This window comes from Emydura macquarii, unplaced genomic scaffold, assembly GCF_026122565.2.
Source record: "Emydura macquarii macquarii isolate MOO-44397 ecotype Brisbane River unplaced genomic scaffold, CSIRO-AGI_Emac_v2 contig_587, whole genome shotgun sequence".
Taxonomy (NCBI): domain Eukaryota; kingdom Metazoa; phylum Chordata; order Testudines; family Chelidae; genus Emydura; species Emydura macquarii.
In genome coordinates this window covers 532037-550159 of record NW_027130724.1, presented here as the reverse complement: position 1 = coordinate 550159, position 18123 = coordinate 532037, and the positions used below count along the sequence as shown (strand labels likewise).

At 47.3% G+C, this 18123-nt stretch overlaps 1 protein-coding gene across 2 annotated transcripts in view; it reads right to left on the bottom strand.

Annotated features, from left to right (window-relative positions):
• The window catches only part of SYT12 (synaptotagmin 12), a 43730-nt gene that overhangs the window by 11733 nt on the left and 13874 nt on the right, over positions 1 to 18123 (bottom strand). For both annotated transcript variants that reach the window (XM_067540449.1, XM_067540450.1), the window contains exons 2-4: positions 15879 to 15946; positions 13428 to 13621; positions 10037 to 10420 (exon numbers count right to left, since the gene is read on the bottom strand). In XM_067540449.1, the coding sequence (XP_067396550.1) occupies positions 10037 to 10420; positions 13428 to 13621; positions 15879 to 15912 (612 nt within the window). In that variant the 5' untranslated portion in view covers positions 15913 to 15946. The remainder of the gene's footprint in view (positions 1 to 10036; positions 10421 to 13427; positions 13622 to 15878; positions 15947 to 18123) is intronic.

Sequence of the window (18123 nt, the reverse complement as noted above, 5' to 3'; positions counted from 1 at the left end):
TGCAGGCTGGGGAAGGTTCAGCTCAGATTCCCCTCCATCACAGCAATTAATGACCAGTCTGCTATCCAGCAGGAAAGCAGGGCTTCACTCCCACTAGGACAGGCTGCTTCTAACTGATCAGGAGAGAAGCACTGCAGGACAATTAGAGCTTTCTCTGAGCACATGAAGCCATAATGCAATCTCTTTCTCCTCCATCCCTGCCTGCTTTCCCTCGGTCCCAGTGCGCGTGGGAGGTGTGCAGCACAGAGGAGAAAGCCTGCAGTGCTAAGTCAGGGACTGATGCACTGTGCCTGAGAGGCAACCTTGTCCACTACAGGAAATCCCCTCCCCCACTCCTCTTCCCCTGCTGGGGATGAACTCAGCTGAGCGGGATTTCTCTTTCATTGGCTTCTACTCAACAGAGGCAAAAGACGCAGTTTCAGGTAAAAAAAAAAAATCAACTGAAAAGTATTTGTGTAACCAGCAGCAAGGTCGTCGGTGCGCCAGTGTCGTTTGTAAGCAGCAGAGTTCTCGCGTGCATGGGATTTTGCCGGATGTTCTGCATTTCGGCTGACTCTGGCGGCCTATTCCACGTGTCACAGACGAGAGAGAGTGCTCCGTTAACAGCCTGTCGGCTAGGGGAAAGCGCGCTAAGCAGGGAGCCTAGAAACAGAGGCCGTGTCTCTGCTACGGTGGCACAGCTGTGCTGCTGTAACGCAGCGGCCTAGATGCTTCCTACATCGACATAAGGCGTTCCACTGCTGTATTTAATCCATCTTTCTAAGAGGTGGCAGCGAGGTCGACGGAAGTATTTTTCTATTGATCCAGCCACATCTACGCTGGGGGTGATGGTACTCGGGGCACGAAATTTTACACAGCCCTGAGCAATGTAGCTACGTCGGATTCATTTTTAAGCACAGCCCAGGCCTGTGAGTTCCGGTCTCACCTCAACCTGCTGTTTACACTTCACTCATTATAAAGCAAGGCCTCATTACTTGCAGAAGGCCTCCCAGTAGCATCCTTGCATCTTACAAATCAGTTAAATGAGAGGCTGCATCAGATCACAACAGGCAAAGCTGGGAACAGAAGCTAGGTCTGCAATACGGCTGAGGCTTATAGCACCAAAGATCCCGGTGCCAGCCCCATCCCTGATGATCCATCCCAGGGAGTTGTGTCACACTCATTTCTGGAAATGGGGTCATTTTCCTCCTGAGGTTTCACTTAGACTTGTCAACAGTTAGCCGGTCTGTTTTTCCCAAACCTGGTAGCTTAGATGTATGTTGCTGTATTCATTATGAGGTAAGAACTGGAATGGAACAGCTGGTTCAAACACAGGAATCTTTGCCTGTTAGGATCCCTGTTCTGCAGAGAGTTGATACAGCACAAGGGGGGGGGGGGGGAGGCTTATTTGCAATCTCTCTCCCTGTCCCATATTCTCCCATTGAGCCCAATCCAAAGGAGGGAAAGGAAGTCCTGAGGGAAGTGGGGGATGAAAGGAGCTCTCTTAACAAACACTGACAAGTTTCAAGCCATCCAACCCCGGTTGCTGATGTGATGTGCATGTTTCTTGGACAGCTGCAGGGGCCAGAATGCTGGGTTCACACGCTCTGCGCAGACATGCAGCTAGGAAAGTTGGGGTGCTCCTACCAGCAGCTGCAGACTTTAACTTCCAGTAGCTCCTGTGGTCTCTGGTGTTGTAATGCAAAGAAACTACATTGAACAGACAGGTGAGCCTGAAGTGATCTGGCTAAGCTCCCGCAAGCTGAGCTGGGAAAACACCTTGGATCTGAAAAATGGATCTGGAAATCCAGAGAAAACAGACTCACTCAGTCACAGGCCTTTTGTATCCACTCAGGGCCAGAGGCTCGGCTGCTCTCACTTCCTACCCCAAAAGCACCAACAGGCACAAAACCCAGAGATTCATTTTTTTTTAAAAAGTGAACCAAGCTTTTTTGACCCCTCAGTAAGGTTCAATTCTGGGTTCAGCCAAAGCCCGAGAGGCCCTTTGTCCTGTCTGCCCCAGTCGCCATCAGTAATGGAAGGGGTTGGTGCCAATAACAGTGAACCTCTGTGCGAGATCCTGAGTCCCTTTCTATATTCAGCAGCAAAGCAAGGTCCTCCCCACGGGAGTGCTCTCTAGCGCCTCCTCTGGCAGACCCCAGACACAGCAATTCCACCGTGGCAAGCCCCAGAAACAATTTTATGTCATAAGTGCTGCATCTGCCAGTTCGTGAACATGACGGGCCGTCATGTCTTTCTACAGGACATTTGAGAGCTAGATCCTCCCTCTTCACTCTCCTATCACAGCCTGAGCATAGGGGCCTGCAAGAGTTGTTAACAATGTACGCAGCTGCAGCCGTACAGGGAAATGCTCCCTGCTCTGCCTTTGGCCTTTGTGATGTCCTCACCAATAGCGGCATTAACTTTCCCCAGCTGCCTCCTTATTTACTCAGCCCGTTAGAAAAGAAGTAGGAGCCAAGCCCACTGGGCTGTTCTTGTGTCAGCTTCAAGCACAGCCTGGTGTGCTCAGCACTAGATGAGAGAGCTGAACGAATGCCCCATCATGGTGTCAAAGCCTGCACGCTATAGGAATGCAATGTCCAGGTTGTTAAAGAAACCCTGGCCTTTTTCACAACCAGTGCATCAACCCAGGTGTCCTGGTCACAGGGTAACCACCCTGAGGTTAATCCCGTACGCATTCTGCCTGCAGAACTGCAGTTACTAGGCCTTGAATGGTCACCCAATTCTGAGTGACCCCCTGCTGTTAATTTACTGAAATGGGCTCATGGTACCAGGGTAAAAATAGCAGTGTAAACTTTTGGGCTCCCCTCACTGGGTTTCACACCCTGGACTCCAGCCTTGGTGGGAACATCTGCATTGCTATTTTTAGCTCTCTAGCATAGGTCCTGCGAGCCCAAAGTCAGTTGACCCGAGCTCTAGGACTTGCTGTCATGGGTTTTTTTATTGCAGCATAGACATGCTCTAAGTGATTTGTCCAGGGTCACACAGGGAATCTGTGGCAGGAACTGAATCAGCTTTTCTGAATCCCATTGCAAAGCCTTAGCCACAAAGACCTCCTTCCACTTGATTCAGGGAGAGTGTGCAGTGAACTGGGGAATGGGACAGCAAAGCCCAATAGCTTGTAAATGAACTGGTGCTTCAAAAGGAACCCTTTTCCTCCCCAAACTGCAAGGGACCAATGGGCCAGCTACTCCCCAAGATTTGCAATCTCCCGGCTCCCTGCCGTGCTCACGCTCAGCACTCTCGCTCTGATGCTCCCGAGACAGAGACGCCTCCTTCCTACTGCTTTCCTCCAAGGAGTGCCTCTCTAATGAGGGCTCTAGGGCTCAAGCTGTCATTCAAAATATTATCACATCTCTCCCTCTTCCAGCTCCTCTGATGATGTGACACAAACCCCCCTGGGCACTCCAAAAAGACAGAATTAGCCCCGAGAACATGGCAACAGTCTGAACTGAAGTGGGCATTAAAAATTCATCTCAGCAGCAGGCTGCGTTTGGAAGGACACAGAGAGCATTTGTGTAGTGCCAGCAGTGCCAAGGTGGTGGAGTAGGGGCAGTCGGTTCAGTGAGGAGCACAACGGATGCAAACCTTCACCTAGCCCTCAAGTTGATTTTGAACCTGTCTGGAGGGGCAGAAAGTATTTAAATTAACTTCCTCCCGTCTGCCTGCTGTTTTGTATCTCTTCATTCAGGACACACTGAGAGCACGAGAATTCCAAGATTGCTCTCATGGGATCAACAGCTCACCCAGAGAGAGGCCGGATGAGAGCAGGGGTATGAAAAGTGGGGCAAACCGGAGAACACACGAGTCCCACAGCTCAAAAGTCAGAGATCAATGGAGGGAACTTCCCTCTCAACCCCCGGATAGCCAATTCTACGCACCCAACGGTTTTCCAACATCAGTCAGAAGTGCGCAGAGAGGCTGAGTTATAGTACCACTGTCTAGGCTACATACAGAGTTAATGATTCTCTCCCTGATGGTCTTTATGGAGCTGCCGGGTCCCATCTGCACTGGGGCTGGCACTATGTCACATGGACGGGCTGACTATGTGTGAAATGATATGTTTACTTGACGTGCACTTCGAGTTCAGCCACTAAAAGTCTCTGTTTGCTTTCTAGAGTTCCAAACAAGGAATGGTCCCTGGGAAACAAGAGAGACAAAGCTGTAACACAGGCACAAAGTGCACAGGGCTGCCAGAGAGACAGGCTGCATCACAGTAGCTGACTTGGGAGATCAGTAAGGCTGTGGGAGCTGACAAAACAGCCCGGCACTGAAGTACTGGATGCCAATGAAGTGCCATGGCAGACACTGCCATTGAGATTTGGGGAGATCACCTCCCAGCCCAGTGATAAGCCCTCCACGTAGATTATGTCCTTGCCCAGAGACAAGTGGCCAAAGGCTTATCAATGACCCTGCTTCCCTTTGTCCTTTTGGGAGCGGGAAAGGTCAGTGACAAATGGCATTTTGCTGGCACACTGATTGCGTGGACAGAGGGGAATGGCACCAGAAGCATGGGTGACAAACCAGCCGATTGTCTGCGGCAGTCAGGTGAAGGGCAGAACCACAGAGGCTAAGCGTACCAAGTATCAGATGATAGGAGCGCCAGGATACAGCTGTACACTGTAAAAAAAAAAAAATCCCCCACTGCAGTGAGTCTCAGAGCTTTGGTCAACCGACTCGGACTCACAGGGCTGGCGCACCGGAGCTAAAAACAGCAGTGTAGACCTTCCTGCTCAGGCTGGAGCCCAGGCTCTGAAACCTGGCAAGGAGAGCGAGTCCTCAGGTATGTCCAGACTGTGATAAAAGATGCGCGGCATGATCGCAGCTAGCCCAGGTCAGCTGAGTCAGGCTCATGGGGCTATTAAGCTGCAGGGCAGACTTCCAGGCTGGAGCCCAGGCTATGAGCCCCCACGTGTTTTTTATCTCAGTGTAGATGTACCCTCAGAGCCCCAGGCTCCAGCCCAAGCAGGAATGTCTACACAGTTGCTTTTAGCCCCATAGCGTGCGCAAGCCAGAGTCAGTAGAGCTGGCCCCTGAGACTCACTGCCGCAGGGGGGGTTTTGCAGTGAAGATGCAGCCCCCTTAAGCCCTGAACGTTCCTAGAGTTCTGCCATTTGGAAGCTTTGTGTTTGGGTGGTGATAAGCTGCCTTTGTCTGTATTTCTTCTCTCTCGGCACCCTGCCACTTCCTATCGTCAGCCTGGGAAGTGGAGATCCTGCAGACCATGATTCCTATCCCCAGACATCTGGCTCTCCTAAAATGCTCCCTGTTGCTTCACTTAGCTGATGTACAGCATACTCCACTTATGGTCCTGTAGCATCACAGTGCGCTGCTGGGCTCTGAGCCCCTACGCCTGGGGAGAGTCGGGGGGTATGTCTACCCTGCAGTTAAAAGCCTGTAGTTGGCCCATGCCAGACCCGTGCCAGCTGACTTGGACTAAGGAGCTGTTTAATTGCGGGGTAGATGTTTGGGGTCAGGCTGCAGCCCAGGCTCTGGGATCTCCCACCTTGCAGGATCCTAGAACCTGGGCTTCAGCCCAAGCCTAAACATCTACACTGCAATTAAACAGCCCCTTAGCCCAAGCCCCATGAGCCTGAGTCAGCTGGCACGGGCCAGCAGAGGGTGTCAAATTGCAGTGTAGACACACCCTTGCACCCAAAGATCACATTAATTTCAATGGGGTTCTGTGCAGGTGTAGGGGTCTGTGGTGTTGCCAACCCAAAGCATTGAAAACTCCTGATATCATGAAACATAATTAATTTGAGATGAGGTGCTTTTTCTTTGTCTAGTTTCTGAGCCTTTAGGATGCTCTGGACTCACATTTTCCAGCTTTTCTCTGCAATCGCGAGGGCTAGAAACTTACTGTTTCTTTAAATGAAAGCTCAGATTCTCCTCTAACCGCATGAATCCAGGAACTGGAGCTTATAGAAAAACACCAGATATTGAGAGACTTATCATGAGTTGAGAACACTGGGTCTGCTTATGTAAAGCCAATTGCAGCATCTGGATCTTAGATAGCTGCTGCCTGCCTGCCACCAATGGCCCTGTGCTCCCCTGTGGGTTATGAGCAACTTCAATGGGAGATCTGGGTATCCTCTAGCGGAAGAATGGACTTTCAGAAGTGGCTGCCCTACATCAGTGTTGGGGTGATCTCTATAAATACCGATGGTTGCTGCAGCTCTTTGGGATCTATGAATGGAAAGATGCTATATAAATGTTAGTTATTATTATTACTATTATTTCAGTAGACTACAGCGCACTACAGGAAAGAGACTTACGTGTCTTCATAACTTGTCTCAGGCCAGTATGAGACTAGAAATAGTGTTAGTGGATTATAAATAGAGTCAATAAATAACAATTACGGAGCATAAATTCAGAGAGTCAGGTCTTTGTGCTGAAAATTATTCTTAAAAGGCCACTGTCAAAATATTTTAAAGATAATGTTTTATACTTGCTGAAGTATTTTATACAGATCTCTTTGGAAGCCAAAATTTGCTACCTACTAAGATGATTTTTTCCCTTCTTCTTTTGCACTTGTTCATTGAATTTCCAGATAAACAAATGGGTGAGGCCAGTCTTAGAGTTGTAAATATGCAGCAACGTTATATTTATACTACTGTAAGATGAAGAAAGTGAGTTCCAGAGAGGACACGTGTCTCTCCTGACGCTAGAGAATAAGTCGTCAGAGTGGGAATGGAACTCAGGAGTGCGGACACCCCACTCTGTTTCTTTAGCCAGTAGACAGCACCTCCCAGATCCTTTGCATACTGCTTACAGACCTGCTTCCCAAGAGCTGGAAGTGCACGTCTGCAGCTCATTAACTAGGGGAGGAATTTAAACAAAACTCTCTCAGAAGTCCTTTCCATCTCACAGAACAGACTTAATTGCTCCCATTACAGTTAGTAAATTGACAGATGGTATCACAAGCAGCTTCCAAGGAAGAAGCTTCCGAGTTATAACTGGGTCTGCCCGGAACTTCCCATGCGCCAGCCAGCGGAGGTTTCTTTTGGGATTAACCCATCACTCACAACAGATGCAGCTGGGGAGGAATGGAAAGACTACTGCTGTGCAGTGGTGGTGGAGATAGCCCACTGGATCCCAGCCAGCAGCTCACATCCCAGCTCACTGTGGTGTGTCGGGGGCCTTATCCATCTGCCTGTTTAAATCAATGGCAGTCTTTCCAGTGACTTCAGTGGGCCTTGGCTCAGGCCCTGAGTCAGCAACAAAGGACCGAGGAGTATCCCGTCCATTCACTCCCCTCAAATAATGCTGCTGACATTGTCTTTGAAGACACGGGGCCAAACCCTCTGCTGACAGAAGCAAGGGTGATGCTCCCGACTTGACTGGTATTTTGCCCGCTTAGGCCAGGGCTGAATATGGGCCCTGGATGTAGCTGGGCTGCATCGCCGCAGCCTGAACGCTCACCCCCACACTGCACGAGCGCCCCAAGCTGTGCGTGACCTGGCAGGAGCAAACATCCATGAAAATGCTCAGCGGGGGCACCCAGCAATAGCAGCTCTTCTTCCAGCCGCTGCTCAGCACTTCAGGATTGGAATCGAAATACGTAGCCACAGACACGCCTTCAGACGCACGCTGGGGATGGCAGGAGCTGGACTGATCAGTTCAGCACAGAAGCATCAGCAATACGTGATCCCATCTGCATACTAAGCGCCCTGGCCTTCGGCAGGCTTTTGAGTTATAACCCTCGAAAGGTTTCCTCCCTCTTCTGCCACTTCACAGCCATTTTACCGCGCTCAGCTGATAGATCATCACAGGTAACTCCCACCCCTCATTCCTGTTGGGGTTTCTTGGCCATCTCAGCCGACAGCACAGGGTTGCTCCCTAAAGATGACGACTATTGTTTGGGTTATGGTAACCTCTAGAGGTCCAGCTGGGACCACAGCCCCATTGTGCTGGGCATGGTGGACACACATGGTAAAAGATAGTCCCTGCCCTGCCAAGTTGATAGTCTAAACAGACAGGACAAGCAAAGAACGGACTATTAACCCCATGTTACAGACAAAGAACTAGGCACAGGGATTAAGCCACTTGCCAGGGTCATGCAAGAAGTCTGTGGCAGTACCAGGAACTGAACATAGATTTTCTTTGTCCCAGGTCAGCTCCTCAAGCCACAGGACCATCCTTCCTCTCTCAATAGCAATAACACACTTTTCTTACAAACACGGTTTCATGCCTCAGAATCATAAACAAGTGTGACGTGAATTATGAATGGTCTACAACAGCCCTGGAGTAAACAGACCGTACATCTGACCAGTTGGCTAGAAAAACACTAGTACAAGTGTCCTGGGACCTGATCAATGTATAATGCTTGCCTGTATCTAAATAGGAAGGAAGGAAGCCCATGTTAGAGGAATCAGGCGGAGTGTGCCCAGCGTTTGCTGTATTGAAGTTATTCCCCAGAACAAACAGCTTGTGTTGTCAGTTCCCAGAGAAGTGCAGTCTAATTTTGGGGCATTCACCCTACCCTAGAAGTGGCCAAGCTGTAGCAGAAATGAATGTTGATTTGTCACAAGTAAGCAGGAGACCTGGAAACCGTGGCTGTCAGTTTCAGCATCAGTGCCTGGATCTGCAAGGACCGTGGCATTTCTGTCTCTACTTGTTTGGAGAGATGGCTGGACAGCAGCAGAGACTGTGTAATTTATTATAGGAACAGGAGCATTGGGGGTTGTTCTCTTGAGTCAGGCACACCAAGTCCACATACCTTGGGCCCAAGTTCAGAGGTCTGAGTCCAATAAGGACTAGAGAGCTTCATTTCACTTAACCACGTGTCAGCTTTCTGCTAGAGATGGGTCGGACAAGTTACTTCAGGGGCACTGATTTGGATCCCTGCAAGACAGATGGGCCTTTGGCTGCCCCCTTGCAGAAGGCCACTCATTTAGCTCACCACACCCACACAGTGACAACCTCCACTACGTTTTCTGCATCTTCCTTGGAAGTGACATCCCCATGAAAATATTGGCTGCTAACCCTGGATGATGTTCCTGGAGCACTGACTTTCTGAAGTCATGGAGACATGACCTCCAGGCTTGTTCGTATCCAGCAGGACATGGAAACGTTCATGTGATGAGTTAGTTGTGCTCAGGGATACACTGAAAAACGTGGGGTGACCTTTGAAGAGCAGGTATTTGGAGTCTCCTGTAACATGCTACGAAGTGTAAATCCATTGCTGCACTAGCAGGGGAGACACGTATAATGTCACAGAATGTCCCACCTGGGGCAAACGTGTCCTTACTGGCAAGTTTTGAAATAAAGTGTCTTTCTACAGTGCTCGACCAATGAAGGTCAGCAATGCAGAACTGCAGAATTTGCCAGCTGGAGAAAGCTGCCCCTTGTCCAGCTCAAAATGTACATTTCTTCATATTCATTCAAACTAGATCCATTCAGGTTCCATTGTGGGCAGTTAGGACTGGGACAAGAGTGTAGTTCTGCATTTGCAAACTCCTTTGCCTGTAGGTTTTATGGAAGGAGTGACCATGCATTGAGAAACTACCCCAATTCATTCAAAAACTGAGATGACATTGCATTATGGCGTCATCACTGCCTGCCCCACCCCTCCCTTCTCCCCATCTATAGGGTTGCAGGAGTGCTCTGGCATGCCAACACCTTCTAGATAATCTGGTACCATGCGCTTGGAGGCAATGTTGTAACCATTCCAAGGACCAGGTCCTAAGTTGCAGTGGGTGGATATAATCACTCTGTCAATTTTTACCAGCTACCATACTCCTCCCAGAGCTCCCGGACACCCTGCCTATGTGATCCACTCTTCACAAATCATCCTCCATCCACCCTGAGCCTACTGACTCTTGCTGCCTGAAAACTCTCCTGTTAGGAAAGAAGAGCAGCAGGAGATGCACCCTCAGATTTGACCTCTGAATGCTCAGCCGATTCGTGACAAGGAGATTGAGCATCTAGCTCTTCAGAAGTCTGCATAGCGGGAACAATGACTTAGCCCTACACACACTTCACTTAACATGCACACCTCCAAACACACTGCAAGAGAAGGTGACTAACTTACCCTGGAAATGCCAATGATTTGTTCATCTGGGAGCAAGCTGATGCGCACAAAGCAAGATTCAAAGTGGATGTCCTCCTTCTCCATGAGGTCCTTCCCTTGCAGCAGAGTGACGTGCAGAGTGCTGGAGTACATGTCGTATTCCATGTTGACTTCCACCTGGCCCACAATGAAGTCCTGGCCAAAGCTATTCCCGATGGAGGAGATGGAGCTGAGGGAGTCAGTGGACATGGATTTCTTCAGTGGACCAAGATCAAGGTCTTTGCTCATCAGCTCTAAGGTACCCAGCTCATTGATGTTCTCAAAGGTGTCATCCATCTTCAGGCTGGGCTTGCGGGCAGGGGATGTCCTGCCTGGGTCCTTTTGGAAGTTTGAGGCTCCCCCTCTCTGCAGACAAAAGAAAGGATAGAAGAGGCACTCAAATTGGATTAACCCCTTCTCCTCTGAACTACTTCTTACTACGTGACACTTAACGTATGGGGCTCTTATGTGCTAAGGGGTCTAAATATGTAACTGCCATTGGATAAAAAGGTAATTCCTTAACAAGAAGATCTACAGCATGAGGCTTTGGGATAGTCTTCCAGGACAAGTGGTTGAAGCCACATTGCTTATACCGTTTCAGAGAGATTAGAAACAGCACTAGAACATATGCTGTATACAATACGATGCACGGAACTGGAAAAAGAGGGTCAGGTTTCAGAGGGAACCTAGACTGATGGGGGAGCAGAGGGCCAGAGCCAGACAACCTCAGACAAACTAGAGGGGATCATCATGTAACACTGACCTCTCAGCATATTTAATAAAATTCTGCATCCTTCTACTCCCCCTGCAAGCCACATCACTCATTCCTAGTGAAATACTGCAGGCACCACTCTACAACTAAACCGAGGCTGCGTGGACTAGAGCAGTATTTCTCAACAACTGGTCCATGGACTGGCACCGGTCCCTGAAATCTCCCTGACACAGTATAGGAAACTGGTCCCTGGTATCAAAAAGGTTGAGAAACACTGGACTAGAGGACCCAATGGATGTTTTTGCAGGTCTGGTTTCTATGATTAGTTGGATTTTTTAAGAGAAACTGTCAGACAGTTTGCTTAGCTTCTTGAAAATCCAAGAGGCAGTATGTAAAGTTGTTTTCAGAACTGAGGTATCAATGCTGCTTCAAACCAGCTGCGAGCTGTTCAAAGAGCATTCTGGGTTACGATGTGCTACGAATCACCTTGCTTAAGCATTCCTAGAGCCCCAGCACAGGATCTCAGTTAGGGGGAAAGGTGAAAAATGAAAGCCCCTTCCCATCCCTAATTTTTCCATTTCTTGTTTTGCTGCAGGGTAACTTTTCATTAGTCAACTAAGTGGTAACTTAGTTATTTTTCAATATAAATGTTAAAGACAAATCATTTTTGAAAATTTTCTATTTTAGAAGAAAAACAAAAATTTGATGAAAGGTTCAGAAAATGAAAAATCGTTAATTTAAAAAAATCAATCAACAATATGAAATTTTTCCACAAATCCCTCTCTCTGATTTTTGGCCACCTCTAATACATGACATGTACCACTGCCCCCTGCTGGATGAATGACACTTGCTCAAGTGTCTGATCATGTTACCCAGTAGCTTTTAGCCCATAAATAAGAGAGAGGGTAAAATTTCCTTAGGCTCCAAAGCTGCTTAGGCACTTAAGTTCGATTTTCAAAGTGATTGAAGTCCTTCGAAGCATAAATCCCATTGCCTTTCAATGAGACTTTGACTCCTAAGTCACTCAGGCGCTACTGAAAAAGTTGTCAGTAATATTAAGACCTATAGGTAACAAAGAGAGATTCTCATCTGAAACAGTGTGTACAATTCTGATCACCCATGTTCAAGAAAGACCAATTCACTCTGGAACAGGTGCAGAGAAAAGCTACTAGGATGATCAGGGGAATATGGAGCCTATCTTAACGAGAGAAGATTAAAAAGTTGGCTTGTTTAGTCTAGCAAAGTGAAGGTTGAGAAGGGATATGATTGCTCTCTATAAATGTATCCAGGGGGATAAGCAGCAGGGAGAGAGAAGAGCTATTTAAGCTAAAGGAAGATGTTGGCACAAGAACAAATGGGTATGAACTGGCTATGAATAAACAGAGGCTAGAAAGTAGAAGGTTTCTAACCATCAAAGAAGTGAAGTTCTGGGGCAATCTCCCAATAGGAGTAGTAGGGGCAAACAACCTAACTGGTTTTACCGTGAAGCTTGGTAAGTTCATTAACAGAATTACATGACAGGGTTGCCTGCAATATCAGGGGAATGGACTTCAGGACTGGAAAGGACCTACTGGGCCATATGTTCCTTTAGCTCAGGTCTGGGAAAAGTACCTCCCCAACACTGTATGTATGAAAGGCAAAGCAATCAGTTCCCTGTACCCCCTCATGGTCCAGCTGCGCCCCCACCCCAACCCCTCCAATTCTCTTCCAGGTTTCCTACTTCCAACAGATGTAAAGAATGTTGTGTGATTTATTGTTATAGCTTTATCTATTAACTCTTTGGATTTCTACATCATCTTCCTAATTTCCTTCCTGAATTTTTCTGCTGTGGTTTATGCTGCTTTCTAGTGACTTCACTGAGGTTGGATTTCCATTTTCTGAAGGAAGCCTGTTAAACTCAGAGGCCCAATCCAATTCCCATTGAAGTCAGTGGGTATCTTTCCATTTATTTCAGTGGAGCCGGATCAGCTCCATGCCTTCCTGCACCCTGCCATCGGATCATCCTGGCATTTTTCCTGCCTCCCACTCCCTTGTTTATTTAGGGCTATGCCTATCTTCTCCTTTAGTTTACAAACACCACACCTCTAGTGCCTTCTAGAGGAGCCAGGAAAACAATACCAAAGAATGGTGGTACCGAGGACGGGACAGTGAAAGTGTCAGTATGCTCCTCCAAAGGCAGACATTCTACTGCCTTGCAGCGAAGATCAATGTTCACCTGTGCATCCTGGCTGCCCGTAACAACAGAATGCTAGGCTTCAGACCCAATGGGCCAGATTCACTGCTGGGGTAAGTGAACGGAGCCATGCCAACTTATACTTATGTTGGGCTTGGTCCTGCTTTGAGCAGGGGGCTGGACTAGATGACCTCCTGAGGTCCCTTCCAACCCTAATATTCTAGGATTCTATACCAGCTGAGGATCTGACTGAATATCTTTAGCCAAGGTTTTGATCAAGGTTTTTTTGTTCCTCCACAAACATGTATTCCTAAAATTTAAATTGCCCCCATAGAACGCTTGATGCTTCCTCCTCTATTTGAGACTTGGCTGAGGAAATCAAAGGCTTGAGCTGATTATGTTCTCCACACTGAAATGTCTTTATAAAAGCTTGTTGGCAGGTGGGTTTGTTTAGTGACCTGGTCACAATGAACAGGAAGGACATTTACCTTGTATTTGATGTCCGAATATGTAGTCCCGTACTTTTGTTCCAGGTATCGGTAATCGTAGTTGGGAAATGGAGACGGTGCTGGATAATTCCCAGATTTCCATAGTTTCCATAGGTTTAGTGCAGCTATTCCCAGCAGAACAAGTGCGCCCGTCACATAGATGCCTATTTCCCACCCGCGTGGACTCCTTATGACTAGAAGAGAGGGGAATTATTGTCATGAGTGGGGCCCGGAAGCAGAGATATTAAACCTCATGTTTCAGAGCTTAATCCAATTTCTAGCTATTAGTGATGAGGATAAGAACTAGTGTGTGGCAGACTATCCCACATCTGCCTGCTGCAGGGGTTCTGACATGTTCCTCTGTAGCAGCTGGTGCTGGCTACGGTCCCAGACCGGATATTGGACCAGAAGGACCTTGGGTCTGATCCAGTCTGGCAATTCCTGGACAAGATGTCTAGTGATAGCATTTCACTTCAGAGCAATGGTGCCAAGCTTTTATTGGGGATCACAGCTCAGTAAGCTCATAGAGAAGATTAGGTACCATCGCTAAATGAATCAGACGGGTATCTGAAGTTACACTAGCCAAGGGCTCTCAATCCTCATGCTTCACAGCCTAAACTGATCACCAGCTGGGTCAGGAAGGAATGCCCACCCCCCCAAATTATGGGAAGAAAGGGAGACTGAGTTCAGCCTTCTTCTGAAGTATGTGGCATTGGCCCAGATGGATCATTCAACTGTTCCTGTAAAATGGAAGCTCCTATGTTCCTGTTACCCACCAAAAACCTGTGATGCAAATCGTAATCATAATTTCACTCACTTATGAACTAAGCTGTGTGTGGTCTCTTTCATATATTTCAGCCCCCATGCATATACACAAAGCGAGCCAGATTCTCAGCTGGTATAAAGTGTCATAGCTCCCTCAAAGTCAATGGAGCTATAACAATTTACCCCAGTTGATAATCTGCCCTAACTTTATTTATTTTATATAAAGTGTATAAAACATAGGACAATGTATTTCATACACCCAGAGACTTTCTACAAGGCCAATTCCCAATGGGTTGGTAATGCCAAATGAATTTGAGAGAAAGCTTCTTATGCCTATCTTGCTATACAGAGAAAAATCTGCGTTCTTCACGGTCAACCTGAGAGAACGCTGGAAATCCAGCATGGTACATTTCACATGTTGCTGCAGTGTGCCAGCATCCATCACATAAAATGATTAAATATACATCCATCATTTCAACATGCAACAAGAAATGAAATCCTTCTCGCAAACCACCACCATGAGATCCGTGCCTAAAGCAGTGAAAATAGAAGTCTGGCTTTTTAGCTAATAGGAGACTCTCTTCTTATGACAACATTCTGGTCCATTGGCATAATCTCTTGAACAGTCTTAAAAAATATACAACCTAAACTTCATCTTAGAGTGTGAATACCATATTTGAAAAGAACCATGGTCTGCTTCCATCCACGCTCCGTCTCTGACAATGGTCACTGAGGGGTGTGTTAGAGGAAGCCATAATATGTATATAATGGATCTAATTTTGGTAGAGTGGGGAGAGAAGGGGAGTTTTTCCTGATCATAGCTGGTGACCTGCATTGGCTGTGAAACATGAGTATTGAACATGAACAGTATTGTCTCATCATTACCTTGCACTCCCCTTTCTTTCCATTTGTCTCTTCATTTGTACTTCAACTGTAAGGTCTTTGGGACAGGGACCATCTTTTTGTTGTGTGTGTACAGTAATGAGACACTGATCCAAGTCTGGGGTGCCTAGATTGTACAGCAATACAAAGATAGATAGACGGACGGACGGACGAGGATTGAGCACCCTTTTGATTTTTATACTAGTGGATGTTTTATTATTATTTATTATTACTTGTGTAGCACCTGGGAACCCCAATCACAGACCAGTATGCCATTGTGATCGGTACTGTACAAACACAGAACAAAGACAGTCCATGCCCCAAATGCAATCTAAGAAGTATTGTAAGTTTTCTTCTGTATATGGCCCCCATCAAAATAGATTCAGAGCACCTCAAAGTATCAATGAATTATTCTCAACATCCCTCTGTTGTGAGGACATGACAGGAGTTAACCCTTAATTCTCCAATTCCTGGCTTGCTAAACATTGGAGGCTCTATTAAAACTCTAACAGTCCAAAGCACTGGTCTGTACTGACAGCCTTAACTTCACTTTAATGTGGAGAAATAATCCCAATTTATACAGGTTTCCAAGTTAGTATCCTCAGCAATGCCCTGCAAAAGTGAGTTCCACAGGTGAATACACTGTGTTAACAGTACTTCCACACAGACTGCTCAGAACTGGGTCACTGCATCAGTCCCATATGACACCCAGAGGGGCAGCTGTTCTCTGTTCTCCAGCTGCGAGAATTACAGCTCAAATCAATCCCAAACAATGTCCCATACTGCTTGTTTAGAGGTACTCACCACTGATGCGGTATTCAGCTATATTACTGTCCATGTCCAGCTAGATGACTCTCAGCCAAAGAGATTGCCTGAAACATACAAACAAAAGTAGTCAGGTGATGAAAGGGAGACTTGTTACTTTACTCAGCACACAGAGAGGAGAGAGATATTTGATCTTTCCCACAAGAGCATTTCCAACCAGTCAGTCACTGGGTTGAAATTCTGCCCCATGACACCTCCGTGTGATGATCACAGTGAAAAACCAGGACTTCTGCTGCAGGGCATGCACAAGGAAGGGCATTGCTGGGCACCACGGAGATGTGCTTGGAAGGGTTAGCAAAAATGGTTGTCCATTTCTCCCTCTCCTCAGCCATGCAGACCCGTCCCTGTCCTGCTGCCCTCTATGTGAGGGGCTGGTTCAAAGACTGAGTGAAGGAGCATGAGGGACTGAAAGTGGCTTGACAAATCCCTGGCTGGGATGATTTAGTTGGGGATTGGTCCTGCTTTGAGCAGGGGGTTGGACTAGATGACCTCCTGAGGTCCCTTCCAACCCTAATCATCTATGATTCTATGACCGGAAATCCGTCCTGAGAGGAAAGCAGAGTGCAATGACAGACCTGGAGGAGGAGGTATCTGCCACCACATGCATTCAGCCAGCCTACTGTTAGTTTCACAGCTCGGCTGGCTGGCACTTTCTTCAGATGTTCAGCACACAGGGGGCTTTACCAAAATTAGGACTGATCCCTGCAACACAGGGACTGGTCCTGACAACAAGGACACTACCTGATTTCAGGTGCACATGGCATCCTATATGTGACCAACATAGGGATGGGCTCAAACCAAACCCTGGAGTCAGACACCCCCCAAACTTTCCGGGAGGCTAGAATCGAAACCCAGACTTCGAACTGAACACTGGGTTAAATCAAACTCTGTATATGAAATCCAATCTTCAGGTGCTCCAGTCCCAGATCTGGATTTCTCTCTAATGCAGAAAGGGGGTGACAGAGAACTGCAGTCAGCTTGGTGCTGTTGCTCTTAACTCAGAGCCTGCTCAATCTCAGCTGTGGCTGCTGCTGGACTACCAGGCTAGGTTTGACTTTCTGTCATATTAGATAAATGCAGCCCCGAGAGGGACTGGATGCTGTTCTGGATGATCTGGAGAGAGCTGGTTTTCACTTAACATTTTAAGGGATGCACAGTAGATACATGGGAATATGCCTGTGACTATTTAAAGACCTGATCCACCACTTCTGCACTACCCCCCAAAAGCTTTTTTTCCCAATCAAAAATGTTACTTCAACCATAACGACACATGTCATTTTGGTCAACATGTTTTGCTTTTCAATTGAAACAGTTGTAAGCTTTTGTTCTGGCAGGGAGGGAAAAAAAAACAAAACACTTTGATTCCTCTCCCCCCCCATAGTTTCCCCCTTTTCTACACCGGAAAAAAAAAGAGTGTGGGGATGATGGGGAAAAAGTAATAAACAGAGAAGGTGGGTTTTTTCCCCACCAAAACAAAATAAAGATAATAATAAACATTTGATTGAAATAAAACAATTGTTTCTTTCAATTTTTCCTATGAAATATATTGCACCTTTTTTCAACCACCTCTGATTATCTATATAGAGCCAATACCATCCAGAGCCCCTCACGGCTCCTATTTTACCCCTTTTACTTCTACCTCATATGCACGCAACTCCAGGTCACCCCATACATCTCTGGGGCAACAGGCCTTCTCATTCGGACCAGCAGGCTCTATTCCCCTCCTCCTGCTGAGGGTCCACATGCAGGGCTGCACGGTGCTATTTGCTGCAGCTCATCATAAGGGCCAAGGGGTAGGCACTCACCCTAGGGGCATCCGGCCATAAAGAGAGAGACTTCCTTCTCAGGCTCCCCCGTTTCACTAGGGAGAGTCATTTGGGTCACCGCTTTTTGGGGAGCAGCATTAACCCTTCTCCCATGCCCAGCCAGCTCCACTGGTGAATGCATAGTGGGGGCAGAGTGTCTGCCTACGCTATATCTCTCCCCCGCCATCTGGCATGCACTCTGCACTGCTCCAAGCACCTGGAGCTGGTGGTGTGAGGACTAACACCTTAAGGATATGACATTTCTCGGGTACTACGGTAACAGGAGCCATATAAATAACCAAGATAGCTAGGATTGGGTTGGAAACTTCATGAGCACAGGGCATCCACCCCTTATCCTAGGTTTTAGTCTGGTGGGAAATTCCATGAAACTAGCTTCCCATGGGATATTTCAGACCATT